Below are 19810 nucleotides of genomic sequence, written 5' to 3'. Positions count from 1 at the left end.
TGGGGCCTAGGCTGGAGTGCAGGGGAGGTGGTGTGGGAATTAGGGTGGGGACAAGTTGAGGGCTTTGAGTTGCAGGGTGATGAAGGGGAGTCCTAGTCCCCACCCACAGATGTGTCAGCCTGCACTGGGAAGCTGGCCCTGCCGAGGTCAGCACTGGCTGGGCGGTGGTGAGATCATGGGCAGATGGCCTCCTGGTTCCCCATTGGCCCTGGATGGAGTGGCAGCGTGGGCTTGCCCCTCTGAGGACACAGAAAGCAATGGCCTTAGAGTCGCCCCTCGGCTGGTGAGGAGGATGGAGTCCCCATTTTCACTGCTGAGCTCTAAGACTGTCCCGCCTCACCCTCCACCTCATCCTGCCTCTGGGCTGCCTCCTCTGCCCCTTGGCCCCAGGGACTCTCCAAGGGTGGCACTGTGTCCCAGAGCCCCTCCACACTCAGGTTCGCAGAACCCCGTGCTATTGGGCAGCCTCTCCTTGGCCAGGCACTCCGCTGGCACCAGTCTGAGGGTGGTGTGGCACTGATGCCAGTGGGAAGCAGGGGACACAGGACAGTGAGCTGCGAAGGAGGGAAGGCCGCAGGGAGCCTGGAAGCAGGAGCATGGGTTCCTGCCCGGTTCCATCACTGACTTTGAGGGTGGCTCTGTCACCTTCCTTAGTTGCCCGGTCTGTAAAATGAGACCTCGATCTGAATGACCCAGCTCTGACATCTTGCAGTTTTAGGAGAGGAACCGAATTCTCTTTCAGAATTCGTTACTAGACTGGAGTGGGCAAAGGACGTCCGTGCAGTTTTGGGGAGAGGGTGCCCTGCTTGCATATGCATTCTACCTTGGCCACCCCAGGGGACTTTCCCTCACCTCCCATTCTTCTCCCTTCCTCCGTGTCTCTCCAGGGGAGTGCCTCGTCACGGGTCAATCCCATTTCAAGAGCTTTGACAACAGATACTTCACCTTCAGTGGGATCTGCCAGTACCTGCTGGCCCGGGATTGCCAGGACCACTCCTTCTCCATTGTCATTGAGACCGTCCAGGTGAGTTTTGCCAGCCTGGCGGCTGGTCGGGTGGCAGCCCGAGGTGCTGCGTAGCTGCTGGGCTGAGTGGGCAGCCCCTGGAAGGCGTGGACCACTGCTTTCTGTGCACGAGGGAGGTCTCTTCCAGACTTCAGTTAGCCCGTCCTTCATCCAGAAACCCAGCCCATCCCCTCTCTCCCTAGATGCTGGGGGAGGGCATCCTGCCCTGACACTAATGCCGTCTCCGGGCTGGCTCAGCTCCCCACTCAGGGGAAGCATCCTCCTTGGGTCTAGCCTTTTGCCCCCGTAACTAACCCTCTGATGTTTGGAGCTGGGGGTGGCTGGGGTGGGGGCAAAGAGGGCCTGTCTTCTGCTCTGAACTCTATGGTACGTGCGTGGGTTCCTTTCTCTAGGGATGGAGGCCAAGATGAGGACGAATAGAGTGCACAGGGCTTCCCCTGGGGATAAAAGTCCCTGATTCTCTTTGGAACAGTAGGTCCGAGGAACACTGTGAAGCAGAGGCCCATGGTTGTTTATGAAAGACCGGGCCAGGCTGGGAAAAGGTGCGAGTAAGGATGCACTTAGCGCCTTCTTGCTGCACAACTCTAGGGGGCCCCATTTACATGGAGTATTCTGGGAGAAGGGAGTTGTAGGCTGTGAGAAGGCCAGAGGCTCTCTGGGGTTGGGGCCTTTCTCTGATTAAGAGGGTCCTGGACTGGGGTGCTGGACAGGCAGGGGGTGCAGCAAAGTCACCCTTGTTCCTTCTCGGTAGTGTGCTGACGACCCTGATGCTGTGTGCACCCGCTCCGTCACCGTCCGGCTGCCTGGCCTGCACAACAGCCTTGTGAAGCTGAAGCATGGGGGAGGAGTTGCCATGGATGGCCAGGACGTCCAGCTCCCACTCCTGAAAGGTGTGCTTCGTCCTGCTCCATCAGGCCTGGGGCTGGCACAGCCCATCCCTTAGCACCCTCCTCCTCAACCCTGGCCGCTGTCCTTAAGGACCTGCATGCTTCTTTCATGGGAATGTGATGGAGAGTTAGTTATCTTTGGATGGCAGGGCGGGGTGGTTGGCATGCATCCCTGCAAGAAAGGAAGGCTTCCTGGAGGAGGAAGACTAGAGAAGGAAACCTATAGATGAAGAGGTTGCTCTAGGCCTGCGACAGATTGTAGATGGGAAAAGGGAACTGAGGATTTTTATTTGGCTTGAACCAAAGGGGCGAGTTGTCTTGGGCAGGTGGTTCTGGTTTGCTCTGGGGTGGCACAGGGGCAGAGGTTGACGCTGAGAGATCGGGAGTGACTGGTGATGTCACACCAGAGGATGCCACTTGGGGCAAGGCCAGGTGACCCTCTGGCCTGTCTGGAGGTAGCAAAAAACCTACCTGTCCAGTATCTTCACCCAGGTTGCGCTGTGTCTGTCAAAGCAAACTTGCTTTTGCATAGTAAAGCTCCCAAACTTCACACTCAAAGTGGCTCCCAGACTCTTACTCCTCTTCCGCGACTGCTGGCCACTTTGTTGCCCATTATCTTAGCATTGCACGCAGCGGATGAACCCAGCATGTCCATGGGTGTTAATGCTGTGTGTCTCCTTATGAGCTGTTTGTTCCCCCAGGGCAAGGGGTATGCTCCTATATGTCGCCACCTTCCCACAGAAGCAACAATTGCTATATTCAGTGTTGTACACAGCATCGCTCAGACATGAGGTGGTGTGCGGTGGCAGAGTGTCCCAGGCACATTCAGGTGTCCTGGTGTCAGTGCTAGAGCGATCCCCTCTGCTCCAGGGCACCCGCCTTCAGCCGAGGATGCAGGAGCCTCTGCCTCCCTCCTGTGGCAGTAGAGGGAATGGCAGGTCATAGCCAGGGTGCAGAGTCTTCTTCCTGGGGGACCCTGTTTATCCTGTGTCCACCGTGATCACCCTTCCTCCTGACACCCCCTTAAACCTCATGGCCACCCCAGCCACCCGAGTCATTGCTGTTCATTGCTACCGTCCTTTTGAGACACCCCATTTCCCCCCAAATACATCTGCCTGCCACCATCCTGTCCTCTCCCCACCTCTGCCTGAATCCTGTCCTGCTGGGTTCCAGGTGACCTCCGCATCCAGCATTCAGTGATGGCCTCCGTGCGCCTCAGCTACGGGGAGGACCTGCAGATGGACTGGGACGGCCGCGGGAGACTGCTGGTGAAGGTGGGTCCTCTCACGGGGCACTGGCTCCCTGCAGCCAGACCCTTACAAAGTACCCCTTGTGCTCTGGGCAGAATGGCTTTGTGTGGTGGGAGAAGAATTCCTTTCTCCTCATGGCCTACACCCCCAGAGCGAGGAACAGGCCTCTCTTGTTTATGAGGCTTGTGTGTGTTTGCTGGATGCCCCTTCTTGGCCCCAGGGATTCTCCCTGCTGGGCTCTGCTATCCCAAGGGCCCTCTAGACTAGGGTGAGCTCTTGTGGGGCTGGGGAGGGGCAGGTTTGCTGTCCAATCTCCCGGCTGAAACAAGGCCCGGGAGCAGGCGTGTCTCCCCGGGTGCCCACTGTGGGCAGTAAGGGAAGAGCCAGATTGGCACTCTCAGCTAAGAGAAAGCCAGCCCGTCTGCCCGGGAAAGGTTGCTCAGGAAGCCACCAGATTCTTCCCCTGGGACTCTGCATGTGTGGGCCACTTCTTCTTGTTCTCGGTGCTCCTAGAATCACTCTGGATAGCAGTCCATACTTTTCACTGGGCCTTTGTCTGCACTGTTTCTCTGGAAATGACCCTGGCAGGTGGGCAGTGCAAATACTATTACTGCCATTTTATAAATGAGGCAACCAGGGCACAGGAAGTTGAGGGGAGGGTCCAGTGCTCCAGAACTTCCAGGGCTAGGATAGACTCCTCTGATTAGACTTCCCACTCTGACCCCCCAGCACCCTGTCGTGGCAGAGCGAGAATTAGTTCTGTGCCTCATGCCTTTCCCATCAGAATAAAAAGTGGTACTTTTTGGTCTTGAATGCCTTTACACTCTTAAAAATTATTGAGGACCCCAAGATCTTGTAGGAGGATTTTGTTTATTGATATTTACCAGATTAGAAATTAAATTAGAGACATTTAAAATACGTATTTATTAACTCATTCAAAAATTATAATAACCCACTACACGTTATAAACATCACTGTTGGCCGGGCGCGGTGGCTCACGCCTGTAATCCCAGCACTTTGGGAGGCCGAGACGGGCGGATCACGAGGTCAGGAGATCGAGACCATCCTGGCTAACATGGTGAAACCCCGTCTCTACTAAAAAATACAAAAAAAAAAACTAGCCGGGCGAGGTGGCGGGCGCCTATAGTCCCAGCTACTCGGGAGGCTGAGGCAGGAGAATGGCGTGAACCCGGGAGGCGGAGCTTGCAGTGAGCTGAGATCTGGCCACTGCACTCCAGCCTGGGTGACAGAGCGAGACTCCGTCTCAAAAAAAAAAAAAAAAAAAAAATCACTGTTTTGGGGAAAAATAACTGTTTGCCAGAACAAAAATAAGCAACAAGAATAATACCACTGTTGTACATTTCTGCAAATTTCTTTAATGACTGGCTTAATAGGAGACAGCTGGGTTCTCATATCTACTTCTGCATTTAATCTTTTGCAATATTGCATGTCACGTGGCCTCTGGAAAATTCCACTGTATACTTGTATAAGAGAATGAGGAGGGAAAAGGCAAGTAATGTCTTCATAGTATTATGAAAGTAGTTTTGGTCTCACAGACCCCTTGAAAAGGTCTCAGGGACCCCTGTGGGTCTCAAGACCACACTTTGAGAACGACTGTGCTAGATTATGCCCTGGAGAGGCTCATCCTGCCTCCTGGGATCCTGTGCTCCGCAGGGTCCTTGCTATAATCCTGGGTGGCGGGGCAGGGTGGGGGGTATCGCCCAGGTGATCCTGGCATCCTCCATTCTTGTGTGGCCATATTCTTTCTCTGTCTTAGAGCTCCTGAGGGAATTTCAAACTACTTTTTTTTTTTTTTTTCTTTCATGAAAATAAATCTGCAACCACAGACCATAAAGCAGGAAGGTCTGGAAGATCCTCTTGTCAACCTCCCATTTCCAGTAGGAAATACAGAGCCATTGTTTCTGAAGCAGCAGTAACTTGCCTTGGGCCTCACGGTCGTTTATTTACAGGTTGAGGATGAGAACTGGGGTCCCCTGGGTCCTGACCAATCTTGCCTTCTGCACCCCGGTCTTCAAGGGGGTGCTTCATGTTAGCCAGTCCACTTTTTTTTTTTGTTTGTTTGTTTTTTGAGAGAGGGTCTTACTCTGTTGCCCAGGCTGGAGGGCAGTGGCAGGATCTTGGCTCACCACAACCTCTGCCTCCCAGGCTCAAGCAATTCTCCTGCCTCAGCCTCCCGAGTAGCTGAGATTACAGGCGCTCACCACCACACCTAGGTAATTTTTGTATTTTTAGTAGAGGTGGGGTTTCACCATGTTGGCCAGGCTGGTCGTGAACTCCTGACCTCAAATGATCCACCCTCCTCAGCCTCCCAAAGTGCTGGGATTACAAGTGTGAGCCACTGTGCCTGGCCGACCAGTCCATTTTCTCAGCATCCTCCCACCTCACAGAGAGGGTGCTCTCCACCCATGTACTTTCTTCCCTCGATCAGCAGGGCTGTAACTTCTCATCCTGGGCAGTTGCCCTTCCTGCAGGTTTCTTTGGTCTTTGTCTCTCCCCTGAGGAGAAGAGAGGCCAACTTCTTTCTGTGGGAGGTGACATAGGGTTATCTTTGGGGGTGGGTTTGTGTCAGCTCTAGCTAACAAGAGGTTTCCTTTGCCAAGATTCAGGACAAGGTCAGATGACCCCATGGCCTATATAACCATCTTTCTGTGTATTTTTTTCCTTTCTTTTTCTTTACACAGGTTCCTGGGGCTCATGGAAAGGGACTGTCTTGTGGGTTTTATTTATGAAGCAGGAAAGGGGGTGTTTGAGATGGGGCAGGAGGTGGGGAGCCTCAGACTGCTGACCCCAGGGCTTTTGGGGACTGCAGTGTGGAGGCGAGAGCTGGAGAGAGGCCAGCTGGGGCACAGGTGGTGCAAGAGGAGGTGCTACTAGGGGCCCTCTGGTCTCCTTCCCCTGGGTGTGGTGTGCACGCTTTGTCCCTGTGGGGCTGGTGGTCCAGGCAGCAAGGCTCCAGTCAGCAGAAATCACGCCGTCTGTGTGCTGTTTCCCTGGCCTGCTAGTTGCCTTGCAGGGCCCAGATCTGCCTTAGGCACAGTGGTGTGGAAAAGACCCTTTCACAGGCTTCATTTAGTCAGAACTGTCACTGAGCAGAGGTTTATTTCAAATAGCAAGTGTCTCTAAGTGTCGCACCCACTCTCCTAACCCTGGCCGAGCTGACCTCCGAGACAAGCCAAGGAGATGGGAGAAGATGTGATTTTAGAGTGGGGCATTGGAGTTATGACTGGCCTGGTGGGGGTGAATGAAAACGCCTTTGGGGAGCGTCAAAATCTGAGAAAGAGAGAAAAGATGCTGAGAGGTGGGAAGGGAGTGGAGGTGCACCACCAGTTATGATGCCTTGCCCAGGGTACCCTGACTCTGGGCATTGCATCCCAGCCTATCAGGAGGAGAACCTAGTTATTCACTTACTTATTCATTGATTTGTTCAATGATTCATTCATTCAACAAACACTTATTGAGTATCTGCTGGCACTGCTGTGGGCTGAATGTGTCCTCTCCAAATTTATATATTGAAATCCTAACCCCCAACGTGATGGTGTTAGGAGGTGTGGGGCCTTTGGGAGGTGATGAAGAATGAGATTTATGCCCTTTTAAAAGACCTTAGAGAGCTAGCTAGCCCCTTCCACCATGTGAGGACACAGCTAGAAGGTGCCATCTATGAACCAGAAAGCAGGGTCCTCACCAGACACTAAATCTGCTGATGCCTTCCTCTTGGACTTCCCAGATTCCAGAATTGTGGGCAGTCAGTATCAGTTGTCTATAAGCCACCCAGTCTGTGGTGTTCTGTTATAGCGGCCTGGAAGGGCTAAGACAGGCACCATTCTAGATGCTGAGATTACAGCAGTGAGACAAAACAGACAAAAATCCTTACCTCATTTAGCTTAAGTTCTAATGGAGAGAGACAATAAACAAAGCAAACATGTAAATCATATTATAGATCGAAAAGTGACAGATGCTGGGGAAATCAGAGAAAGAGGCAGGATAGGCCGGGCGCGGTGGCTCAAGCCTGTAATCCCAGCACTTTGGGAGGCCGAGGCGGGCGGATCACAAGGTCAGGAGATCGAGACCACAGTGAAACCCCGTCTCTACTAAAAATACAAAAAATTAGCCGGGCGCGGTGGCGGGCGCCTGTAGTCCCAGCTACTCAGGAGGCTGAGGCAGGAGAATGGCGGGAACCCGGGAGGCGGAGCTTGCAGTGAGCCGAGATCGCGCCACTGCACTCCAGCCTGGGCAAGAGTGTGAGACTCCGTCTCAAAAAAAAAAAAAAAAAAAAAAGGGGGGGGGGCAGGATGTGCCAGGGTTGGGGGAGATTTACATTTTAAATAAGGAGGTGGGAGAAGGCCTAACATGACAACATTTGGTATTTGTCAAGCAAACAAGGAAACATTACTCTGTCCCCTTAACGCTGTTTACTTGGGTTCGATTTCTACAGGCCTGGGACCTACTACTGGATTATTAACCCTGCATCTTGTTAGGTTGGAGCTGGAAGCTGAAAAGGGGCTCTAAGCTGAGCCTAGTCCCTGAGGGACTCAGAACACAGGGAGGTCGTCCCACCTTGGTAATGACATGCGGAGAGGGAGTCAGGACTCCTGGGTCCCAGCCGCCACTCCACTTTCAAATCGGGGTCCTCTCCCTAGAAGCCAGCCAGATGCTCCCAGCTGTGTGGGGGAAGGGCAGGTTCCACTCTCCTGGTTGTCCCTGAATGTGCACTTTGGGCTCAGAACTTTGTTCAGTTCTGAGAATGGACAATAAACCACATACTGATGGCCTGGAGTTTGAACTCTGCCGCTGCTTTGCTGCTGTCACCCTGGCAGGCTGCCTCAGAGCCCTTGCAGACCCCTACTTCTACCCATCATCACCCCCAGAGTCCTTTTGCTCTTGACCCTTTCTCTTCAGCGATGCCCTGGGCCTGAGTGACAGGCAGCAGGTTGGGAGGAGGTGTTTCTTGTCGTTAACTGTGAGCTCCTGGAGGGCTTGGACCACACCTGGCAGCCTGCTGGGCCGACACCGAGTGACCAATGCGAAGTCTTCCTATATAGAGGGGCCTTGAGTTTGCACGTGACTCTTGCGGGGGGTGGGTGGGTCAGGTCCACTGGTGTGGATGGCACGGAGGGCAGAGCGCTTTGGGCTGGGCTCAACCTGCCTACTTACCCTAGCTCCGCCACTACCTCCCTGACCTTAGGCAAGTCACTTTCTCTCTCTGGGCCTCCCTTCTCCATCCTTAGATGATCTGATAAATTCTAAAACCCCTTGTGGCAGTACCAGGGCCTGTGATGATTTGGGAACAGGGATGGAGCTGGTAAATTTACACCGCAGTTCACTTTTTTCCCCCCCTTTTGCGGCCTAGGGCTTAGCTGCCTTTTATTAAATTCGTGTTTATTTTTCACCCGGGGAACTTTTTTTTATTAAAACGGTCTCATTAGCGAAACAACTCTGCCACTGCTTTGGCGGCAGCGGCTCCAGAGTGGCCTGGTCTCTCCCGCAGCTGTCCCCCGTCTACGCCGGGAAGACCTGCGGCCTGTGTGGGAATTACAATGGCAACCAGGGCGACGACTTCCTTACCCCTTCTGGGCTGGCGGAGCCCCGCGTGGAGGACTTCGGGAACGCCTGGAAGCTGCACGCGGACTGCCAGGACCTGCAGAAGCAGCACAGCGATCCCTGCGCCCTCAACCCGCGCATGAGTATGTGAATCCGGGGGCAAGACAGGGAGCTCGCAGAGCCCCGAGGTCCCCAAATCAGTGCAGTGCGTTCCGGAGGTAGTGCTCCCACTGCGGGGCGAGGAAAGGGGTGGGCTTTGTTTTTACCGTATTTGCTCTTCAAAGTCCCTTTATTGGGCGCCCTCCATGGGCCAACCCCTAGGAAAGAAAAAAAAAAAAAGTCTACGGAGGCGGGAGGATCGCTTGAGGTTAGGCGTTTGAGACCTGTCTGGGCAACGTCGGAAGCCCCCATTGCTATTAAAAAAAAAAAATTGCCGGGCGTGGTGGGGTGCGCCTGTAATCCCAGCTACTTGGGAGCTACGGTTGCATGAACCCAGGAAGTCAAGGCCTCAGTGAGCCAAGATCGTATTTCTGCATTCCACCCTGGGCCACAGAGAAAGACTGTGTCTCTTAAAAAAACAAAACAAAACAAAAAGTCCGTAGTCCCCGTCGTTCAACTTGCCCAGTCTACTGCAGCAGCAGCTCACAAACTCAGCGTTAGATGATTGTAAGATAAATGGACTGGGAGGTGGGGGTGGCATTTGTAGATTTCTCTGCGTGACCTTGCAGCCCTCTATTAGCAGCATTGGGCTATTTCCTGGGGAGTGTTGGCCGGGAAGGCGTGGCACCCCCCACCTCCCCGCCACAACCCGGGCTCGCTTCTCTCGCCCTACAGCCAGGTTCTCCGAGGAGGCATGCGCGGTCCTGACGTCCCCCACGTTCGAGGCCTGCCATCGTGCCGTCAGCCCGCTGCCCTACCTGCGGAACTGCCGCTACGACGTGTGCTCCTGCTCCGATGGTCGCGAGTGCTTGTGCGGCGCCCTGGCCAGCTATGCCGCGGCCTGCGCGGGGAGAGGCGTGCGCGTCGCGTGGCGCGAGCCTGGCCGCTGCGGTGCGTGCCCTCCCTGCCCGCCGCCCTCCGAGCCGCCCCCCAAATAGTTTGCATGAACGCGTGCTTTTCGAAGCCCTTTCTCTGCATTATTTCCTGTGGAAAAAGGGCCTTGGGCATTGTGGCAAACGTGGGTCGGGGAGGGGGACGGTTCATTTTCACCCACCTTTCCCTTCCACCTCCCAGCAGGACAGGCGGTGGGGACCGGCTGATGACTCTGGCCTGTTCCAGGAGGACAAGTTGACTCCCCCTACCTGGAGGCCTAGAACTTGGGGGTCCCTGCAAAGTTTGGGTCTCCTGTGGCTACTGCCACCTAGTGTTCGTTCGGCACACGTAGGGTCAGGCTGTGGAGCGAGTGAGTCCCAGATCCCGCTGCGTCCCCGCATCTCTTGAGTCGGATGAAGGCAATGGGAAATTCACATACAAACCCTTTGCTTATAACTCCAGGCAAACCACCGACGGACAAAATCTCTGGCATTGTGTAAAGCTATGTAAAGGTGAATTATATCACTGTCCCCTGTGGCTTTAGATTCTCACTCTGCACTGTTGGATTCCTGGTACCAGAGTTGGTATCTGCTCCCACTCTCTGGTCCCTTGGGTGATGGGATTGTGCTAACTTTGTTTTTGTTGTTGCTCTGGGGACATTTGCTGCATGCCCAGTGTGGTCGGGCAAGAGTGATGATGTAGAACTCCAAACTTAGAGTCATAGATGGAAAGTGCCGCCCTACTAGATAACTATCACACTGAGTAAAAGGATGAGTAGATTCAGGGCAGGGAAAACCAAGGAAGGCTTTCTGAAGGACGTGTACTTGGCTACGGTTTTAAAAAGCTGCTTTCTTGGCAGGGAAGACTTGTTTCCAGTGGTAGAATTGTAGTAGGCATAGAAGTGAGGAGGATATTCTCTAAGAATAAAGCATAGTGGATATTCTGTTTTTTAAGGTAAAGTAGATGTGTTTGGAAATTAAAATGTAGGTGTAGTCCCAGCTACTTGGGAGGTTGGGACAGGAGGATCGCTTGAGTCTAGCAATTTAAGGCTGCAGTGAGTTATGATTGCACCACTGCACTCTGACCTGGCCAACGGAGAAAGACTCTGTGTGTGTGTATATATATATTTTTGTGTATGTATACATATACATATATGTGTGTATATATATGTATATACACATATAGGTAAATATAAAGTAGATGGTCCTGATGGAAGAGGAGTTACGAGAAACAGTGACAGGAATTAGCATCTATATTTGAGGAGCAGTTAGGCTTGGAGACCCTAGAAGTGCTTGTATTTTGGGTCCAATGAGTCAACTCATGTTTTGAGTTGTAGAAATGTCATATGAAAGAGGAGCAGAGACAACAGTAAGTGCAAAAGGGACAAACACATAATGCAGCAATTGTGCCCTCCCCATTCCTCCAGCTCTGGGATGTCTCAGGGAGCCACAGGCTAATGGCTGGGACAACTGGATCTGGGTCCTTACTGGCCGCTTTCCTGTGAGGTACCAGTTATGTGACCTTGAACCCTTCGCGTAACCCCTCTGCTCTTCAGTTTCTTCCTTAGCATTTGCTATTTAGAAATCGGGGAAAGTAATGAGGAATGAATGAGGTGTACTGCTTATGAATATTCTTTGCTTGTCCACCAATGTTAGAAATGACTCTTTATCAGTATGTGGCAGCATCTGTAGGATTTCCTAATTTAGGACATTCTCCCGGAACACTTAAGGGTGAACTAAAATATTCTTTAATCTCTCATGAACAGCCATTCTTAACCTCCACTGAACAGAACAGGGGAAACGGGCTGATGCTTCAGTAGTGGGGATAAGATTCAGTTAAAGAATGCCTTGACTCCTGAGGCATTACGATAGGGCAGAAAGGGTGGTAGGAAGGAGCTTTCCCTGGAGACTCTTAAGGACAAGAGGGATCTGTCTCTGTGTTTACGTGACAAGAGACTAGGCTGACCAGATGGCCTTGGGCTGTCCCTTTGCACTCAAGGCAGTTGGGCAGGACTCCTGGGTTCTTGCCCCCATCCTTTCTTGACTTGGAGAAGAGCTCAGGCTCAGCTGTCCCCTCTACCCATACTCCTTTCTCTTCCAGAGAAATGAACAGAGCTGCCTAAACCAGTGAATCTATTCATAAGAAGAGGTCACACCAATTGGGGACATTGAGGAAGCACGGACTTACCATGTAGCTACTTTGTGGGATGGTGTGAGGAGATTCAGAAGCACATGCATTTTTTTTTTCTCTTGCAAATTGGTTGTGTTTCCTTTGGGGAGACAGGACCACAGGCTCTCTGAAGGCAAGGACCAGGGCAGGGCTGGCTGTCTCCGCCTCCCTGGGCCTAGTATAGTCCCTGGCTTGCAGTGGATACACAAGAAGTGTCTGCTAAACTGAGATGTGCATTGTTTCTTTGGGGAAGAAGGCTAAAGGAGAAGTTTAATAAGGCTCTAAGCCAGCACTAGAGATAGCCTATCAGCACAAAGAAAGCTCTCAAGTCTAGCTGCTCTTTAATGCGTAAAATGTGCCCTTGTCATTGTAGGCTCAGGGGGTTGAAAAACGTCTCCAACTTTATTGTCTAACACATCCCGTCTTAACCTATGCTCCTTCAGTATTCATCCAGTGACCCAACCTTTTCATTCTTGCAGAGAAAAATCAATGTCTAATAGGATTAAAGAGCCCCTCCCTTCCCAGCTACCTTCAAACACCAAGCCTAGAATGGTTGTAGGAGCAGGAGGCTGCAGGGTCTCTCCCGAGGCCCCCAACTCCATTGCTCAGGCTCATAGCCAAGGTTCTGTCAGTGGGTTTCCGCTGGAGCAGTGGATTCGAACAGAGAGGGGAAGGATTCTAATGGTCTCAGAAGAAGCATGCCCAGGGTGAGGTTCTCATTTCTTGGGCAGCAGCTGGTCTGCAAAGGGAAGGCATTTTGAAAGGGCAGAATGCTCCCCACACCTTCCCTGTTCTCCCTACCCTACCCCTAAGGAATTTTGTCACCAGAATGCCAGGGCTTCTTAGGCCTAGGCCTTTCTCTGGAATACCCCTTCCTTCTTGGGCCCACTGAGCTGGGGCTGTTTCCTTAGCTATGAGAATGATAATTATCAGTGAACATTATTAGCAGTGAACATTCTCCACATGCCAGACATTCTTCTAAATGTGTTAGCTCATTCAACCTTCACAAAGACTGGGTGGATATTGTTATTCCGTCCAGTGAGGATACTGCCCAAGGTCACATAATCAATTAGTGTTGGACCTGGGCGTGAACCCAAGTATTTGGGATACAGAGCCCGTTCCCTTAGTTGCGTTGCCACTTTGCTACACTTCCTCCTGGCTTGTGTCTCTTGCAGTATTTCTCTGTGGGAGGCTAGGGAGAGTGAGGGCTGCGGGCAGATGGTTGTGGCCCCCTTTGCTGGGGTAGGTATGAATGTCCCTGCTTGAAGGGGTGGCCTGTACCCTCCACACCTGTGGGTGTTTCTCGTAAGGTGGAACGAGAGACTTGAGAAAAGAAATAAGACACAGAGACAAAGTATAGAGAAAGAAAAGCGGGGCCCAGGGGACCGGCGCTCAGCTTACAGAGGACCCACGCCGGCCCCGGTCTCTGAGTTCCCTTAGTATTTATTGATAATTATCTTTACCATCTTAAAGACGGGAGTGGCAGGACAATAGGATCAAAGAAAAAAGAGGAAATTGGCAGTAAGACATATGAACAAAAACCTCTGTGACATGAATAAGTTCAAAGGACAATGCTGTGCCTTGAGATGCATATGCAAACATCTCCATAAACCTTTTGGCAGCATAGTTTCAGTCTATCACATGGGGAGAAACCTTAGACAATACCTAGCTTATCTAGGAACAAAGTCACACCCTGCACGCCCAAAATCCATTAAACCTTGAGTTACCACAGCACATGTCTCTTGCAAGGACAAGGTTGGGGGTAGGGTCACAGATTAACAGCATCTCAAATACAGAACAAAATGGAGTCTCTTATGTCTACTTCTTTCTATATAGACACAGTAACAGGCTGATCTTTCTTTTCCCCACACCTGCTCTTTGGGACCAACATGTTCTCAAAGGGACTGTTTTCTTTCTAGAGAATAATGGTTATGAGCATGAGCTTTACGGCTGCAGAGCTGGGTTCACATCCTGCCTCTGCTGCTTCCTGTGAGGTATACCCCTGAGAAGTCACTCAGCCTAAGTTTCTTGAAGGATGATGATGAGAGCTAACTCAGCGTGAGACATAGAGCCCATGTAAGAGCAAGGCATTCAGTAGGTGCTCCATAAATGGTACCCATTATTGTCATCACGGGGATGCCCTTGCCTGTCACTCCCAGTTCTTTTTAATATTCACAGCTTCAAAACCTTCCAGGATTTCCATTACATCCTAGGCTCTGAGAATTCAGAGACGACTAATGCACATTCCCTGTGGTTGAGAAGAGGAAAAAATATGTGCCCCCATGATTATAATACACATTTGCATGCTGAAAAATACACATTTGCTCATAGTGGGAAAGGAAGTTGGTGACCATACAGATATAATTGGGGATCACTTGGGGAAAACTGGGTAAAGGGCACGTGGGATCTTTCTGCATTACTACTTTATAACTGCATGCAAGTCTACAATTATGTCAATAAAAATTTTTAATTAAATAATTGGGGGTCACAGCTACAAGGGGTGGCAAGTCCTAGAACCATAGTCCTTGCTGTCCAAGATTCCCCCTGAGGCCTTACTCCTTCTCTTCTAGAGCTGAAATGCCCGAAAGGCCAGGTGTACCTGCAGTGCGGGACCCCCTGCAACCTGACCTGCCGCGCGCTCTCTTACCCGGATGAGGAGTGCAGTGAGGCCTGCCTGGAAGGCTGCTTCTGCCCCCCAGGGCTCTACATGGATGAGATGGGGGACTGCGTACCCAAGGCCCAGTGCACCTGTTACTATGATGGTGAGATCTTCCAGCCGGAAGACATCTTCTCAGACCATCACACCATGTGGTAAGTGCAGGCAGCAGGGTCAGGGACCTCTGAAACAGCAGAGCTGGAGAAGAAAATGGGCTTTCAAGTCCTTCACTTCATGGATGGGTAAACTGGGACCCAAGGAAGGAAGCGACTTGTCCAGGATTATACAGCAAGTCGGAAGCAGAGCTGGGATTTGGTCTAGGTCTTCTGACTTCCCTACCACACAGGGAACTAGGATTTCTGGCTGGCAGTAGGAATTCTTGAGTTTTATTGCCAGCTGTCACGTGTTGGCCCCCATTTCTGGGCTTTAGGTCTCAGTTTTCCTTTTCTGGAACAGGAGAAGGGAGATCTGCCTGTCACGCTCCTTTCCAACCAGCTTTCAGTATTCTCAGGCTGAAGCATTTGAGCAGGAAGAACACGGACCACTGCAGCGCTGCCTTCATGGGGCATTTGCTAGCCTGACCTGCTTCATGCGCTTCCCCAAAATAGCTCCAGTCATGCTTGCTTCCTGCAGCTCTTTGCCTAGGCCTTCTGTGACTTTCAACAGGGTTGCCATGAGCGTAGAAGAAATTTACAACAGGACATTTGTTGAACAAACACCTGTCACCTGTTCTGTCTTAGTTCTGGCTAAGAATCGGTGATCTAAAGATGAGCCAGGCTGGGGCAGTGGCTCACATCTGTAATCCCTAGCACTTTGGGCAACATAATGAGGCACTTTCCCTACATACAAAGAAGAAAAAGTTGACCGTGGTGGTACATACCTGTAGACCCAGCCACTTGGAATACTGAGGTGGGAAGATTGCTTGAGCCCAGGAAGTCAAGGCTGCGGTGAACTGTGATTGTGCCACTGTATTCTAGCCTGGGCAACAGAGGGAAATCTCATCACAGAAAAAAAAAACAAAAAACCAGACACAGTACCTGATAGTCTACTAGGGGAGACCAGTTAGAAACATCCTGATTGGCCGGGCGTGGTGGCTCACGCCTGTAATCCCAGCACTTTGGGAGGCCGATGTAGGCAGATCACGAGGTCAGGAGATTGAGACAATCCTGGCTAACACGGTGAAAATACAAAAAATTAGCCAGGTGTGGCGGGCGCCTGTAGTCCCAGCTATTTGGGAGGCTGAGACAGGAGAATCGTTTGAACCTGGGAGGCAGAGGTTGCAGTGAGTTGAGATCTTGCCACTGCACCTCCAGCCTGGGCAACAGAGTGAGACTCCGTCTCAAAAAAAAAAGTCCTGATTATGGAAAATTTCAGACAGACATTAGAGAGAAAAGTATAAGGAGCCCCAACGTATCCATTCCCAGCTTCAATGATTAGCAGCACTTTACTGTTCTTATTTTGTCTATTGACTCCTCTCCTGTGTGGCTGGAATAGTTTTAAAAAAAAAAAGCTGTAAATATTGTATCATTTCACCTGCAAATACTTCAGTATGTATTTCAACAAATAATTAAAAAAGTAAATATAATCATACCATTATTAACCTGAACATGAACAATAATTCCTTAATAACATCTAATGTTCAATCTATGTTCACTTCTTTTTTTTTTTTTTTTTTTTTTTTTTGAGACTGAGTTTTGCTTTTGTTGCCCAGGCAGGAGTGCAGTGGCGTGATCTTGACTTACTGCAACCTCCGTCTCCCAGGTTCAAGCAATTCTCCTGCCTCAGCCTCTGGAGTTGCTGGGACTACAGGCATGCACCGCCACGCCCTGCTAATTTTGTATTTTTAGTAGAGATGGGGTTTCTCCAAGTTGATCAGTCTGGTCTTGAACTCCCGATCTCAGGTGATCCGCCCACCTCGACCTCTCAAAGTGCTGGAATTACAGGCGTGAGCCACCGCACCTGGACCCATGTTCACTTCTTTCTGATTTTCTCAAAATGTCTCTTATAATTGGTTTGTTCAAATCAAGACCGGAACAGAATCTGCACATTACACTTGATACGAAGCTTTTCCTCATCACTTCAGTGAGATTAATCCGAAGCCCTTCCCAACGTATTTACGCAAAGCAGGTTGTTTACCCTTCTATTGAAACACGTCACTGTTGGACTTGGATGTCAGTCAACTGTGTTGTCCCCCTTCTAGTCTGTGGCCATCCCTAGAGTCCAGACCACATCTTATACCCTGAACCCCAGCCCCCAGCACCGTCCTGGCACAAAATAGGTACACAGTGCATGTTTATTGAGATGAAACAACTATAACATTTGGTAGATGTGCCATATCGGAGACATAAAAAGTCCCACTTATTCAGAAAAGTGGGGGATAATTTCCATGTGGGAGGAATTAGGGAAAACTCTGTGCTGGAAGTGGTTTTGAGCTTGGGGAGGATTCCAACAGCAGAGGTGGGCTTGAAGGATGGAGGAGGATTTGTTTTTCTTTTTTTTGGAGATAGTTTCACTCTCACCCAGGCTGGAGTGCAGTGGTGCAATCTCGGTTCACTGCAACCTCCACCGCTGGGGTTCAAGCGATTCTCCTGCCTCAGCCTCCCGAGTAGCTGGGATTACAGGCGCCCGCCACCACACCCAGCTAATTTTTGTGTTTTAGTAGAGACGGTTCCACCATGTTGGCCAGGCTGGTCTCGAACTCTTGACCTCAAATGATCCGCCCGCCTCGGCCTCCCAAAGTGCTGGGATTATAGGCATGAGCCACCGCGCCCAGCCTGGAGGATTGTTTTGAGGTGGAGCGGAAGTCTAGGGACTAAACATTGGCACAAAGAGTATTCCACAATCCCCAAGGTAAGTCCTCTGGCGCGAACGCATGCTGTATGAAGGAAGACTAAGACTGGAGGGAAGTTGGGGGTGAGGTTCAGGGGTCTTCAGAAGTGAGGGGGTGAGCACTGAGCTTGGAGCAGTAGGAATGGGGCCCCTGGAAGTTTCTCAGCAGGGAGCAAATAGGATCCAAGAGTAACTTCAGGGAATGGGTTTTGGGAGCTGCGTGAGGTATGACAGCAGGGAGAGCATCTACAGGAAAATGTTGACATTGACTGATAAGAAGGTAGTGAGGCCCTGGATCAAGCAATAGCAATGGAAATGATGGAGAGTAGAAGCCAGAGACGCTGGGAAAGCAGATGGACTAGTGGGATGTTTGCGAGGAGGAGGGGCTGATGCAGATGGCCCTGGTGTTCTGAACTTGAATAGCTGTGAGAGCTATGAGGACAGTGACGGCAAGAGGGCCCTCTGGAGGTAGAGGGCAAGTGATGACTTTGGTTTTGGCCTTTATGACTTTGAGTTGCCATCTTTGTGAACAAATGGAATCAATGGCTTGAAATGGGTCTGGAAGGTGAGTGAGAGGTTGGGGCTGGAGAGAAAGATGTGCATGGAGGTGACAGTTTCAGCCTGTGAGAGTAGCGAGGATCCTTAAAGGGAGTGGGCCAGAAGGCAGAAGAGAGGACTGAGTCAGAACTTGGGGAAATGTTCAGAGGGCAAGAGGAAGAAAAAGAGGGTTGCATGAGAGAGGCCAGAGATCAAAGGCCTGTGAAAGGGGCAGAACGCGAGCAGTGCCGTATCGTGGAAATGAAGGGCAGAAGGGAGTAGGACAACATCCTCTGTGGGATTGATCACTTGGCCTTAGCCCAGTGCTCTGGCTATAGTTTTCAAGGAGTTTCTCTCTGGGACCTTAAAACAATGCTGTTGGGCAAGCAGGGCTTGCTTTTTTTCGTAAAGAATTTGAGGCTTAGAGAGATTATCACTTTCTGAAATCAGCCAGCAAGTGACTAGAACCCAGGGATTCTTGAACTCTCCATATTACAGTGAGAATAGATGGTTGAATTTGGCGATCAGAAGGTCGTGGTGGCCTCTGTGTTTCAGTGGTAAGGAAAGAGGCTGGACTACAGGAAGTTGGTATGACTTGGGAGGGCAGCAACTGTTGCTAGCTATTTCACTAAAACAGGGAAGGTGGGAGAAGGCATGCATTGGCCCCTGGGTGAACAGGGTTGGGGAGCGACCCTGGCTTTGGGCTCCTTTTAGGGTTTGACATCAGAGACCTCCAAGTCTGCATCCTCCTTGTCTCTCTTTTAGGCACCAGTGCTGAAAGCTATTGAGCAACTTGTCTTTCCACTTCATTTAGAAAATTGGGTTTCATGGAGAAGTTGTGTCGGAAGGACCTTGGGGCCTGTGTGCAGCTGTTTATTTTTATTCTTTAAACAACACACTGGAGAATGAGCCTTGCTGGAGCAGGTGCTAGTGTTGGTCGTGAAAAGGTGGCACGAGGGTGAAACACCGTGGCCTGGAGGTTCTGCAGACTGCGTGCTTGGTCATCCCAGCGGCCATCACAGCCGAGTATTTATTCTTCTGCAGACCAGGCTCAGGGCCAGGAGTTGATTTTAAACCTATCTTCGAGACTTTTTAGAAAATTAAGCTTTTGGGTCATGTCCAAATGACAGACCATGACATTTACGGGGGCGGGCGGAATTGTCTCTTTTAAAACTAAGTATTAGTTAAAAACCCAGAAGGCACAGGTTCTGCATATGCTCAGAAAGGGAAGGGCTGATTCTCTTATTCATTCAACAAATATTTATTAAACAGCAACTGCATTAAAAATGTTCAAAATCATTACAGTCGGCTGGGCAAGGTGGCTCACGCCTGTAATCCCAGCACTTTGGGAGGCCAAGGCAGGGATGGATCACTTGAAGTCAGGAGTTTGAGACCAGCCTGGTCAACATGGTGAAACCCTGTCTCCACTAAACATACAAAAATTAGCTGGGCATGGTGGTGCATGCCTGTAATCCCAGCTACTCTGGAGGCTGAGGCAGGAGAATGGCTTGAACCCAGGAGATGGAGGTTGCGGTGAGCCGAGATCATGCTACTGCACTCTCCAGTCTGGGCAACAGAATAAGACTCTGTCTCAAGAAAACAAACAGAGCACGTTGGCTCACACCTGTAATCCCAGCACTTTGGGAGGCCGAGGCGGGTGGATCACGAGGTCGGGAGATCGAGATCATCCTGGCCAACATGGTGAAACACCCTGTCTCTACTAAAAATATAAAAATTAACTGGGTGTGGTGGCACATGCCTGTAATCCCAGCTACTTGGTAGGCTGAGGCAGGGAGAATCGCTTGAACCTGGGAGGCAGAGGTTGCAGTGAGTCGAGATCGAGCCACTGCACTCCAGCCTGGTGACA

At 50.9% G+C, this 19810-nt stretch overlaps 1 protein-coding gene across 4 annotated transcripts in view; it reads left to right on the top strand.

The window, feature by feature from the left end:
- VWF (von Willebrand factor) overlaps positions 1 to 19810 on the top strand; it is a 185576-nt gene that overhangs the window by 64776 nt on the left and 100990 nt on the right. For all 4 annotated transcript variants that reach the window (NM_001243086.1, XM_077953080.1, XM_077953081.1 and 1 more), the window contains 6 exon segments: positions 888 to 1024; positions 1776 to 1914; positions 3085 to 3185; positions 8668 to 8863; positions 9555 to 9770; positions 14492 to 14732. In NM_001243086.1, the coding sequence (NP_001230015.1) occupies positions 888 to 1024; positions 1776 to 1914; positions 3085 to 3185; positions 8668 to 8863; positions 9555 to 9770; positions 14492 to 14732 (1030 nt within the window).

Source organism: Macaca mulatta, chromosome 11, assembly GCF_049350105.2.
Source record: "Macaca mulatta isolate MMU2019108-1 chromosome 11, T2T-MMU8v2.0, whole genome shotgun sequence".
NCBI lineage: Eukaryota > Metazoa > Chordata > Mammalia > Primates > Cercopithecidae > Macaca > Macaca mulatta.
The sequence above is the reverse complement of the archived record's forward strand: the minus strand, read 5'-3'. Positions and strand labels throughout refer to the sequence as shown.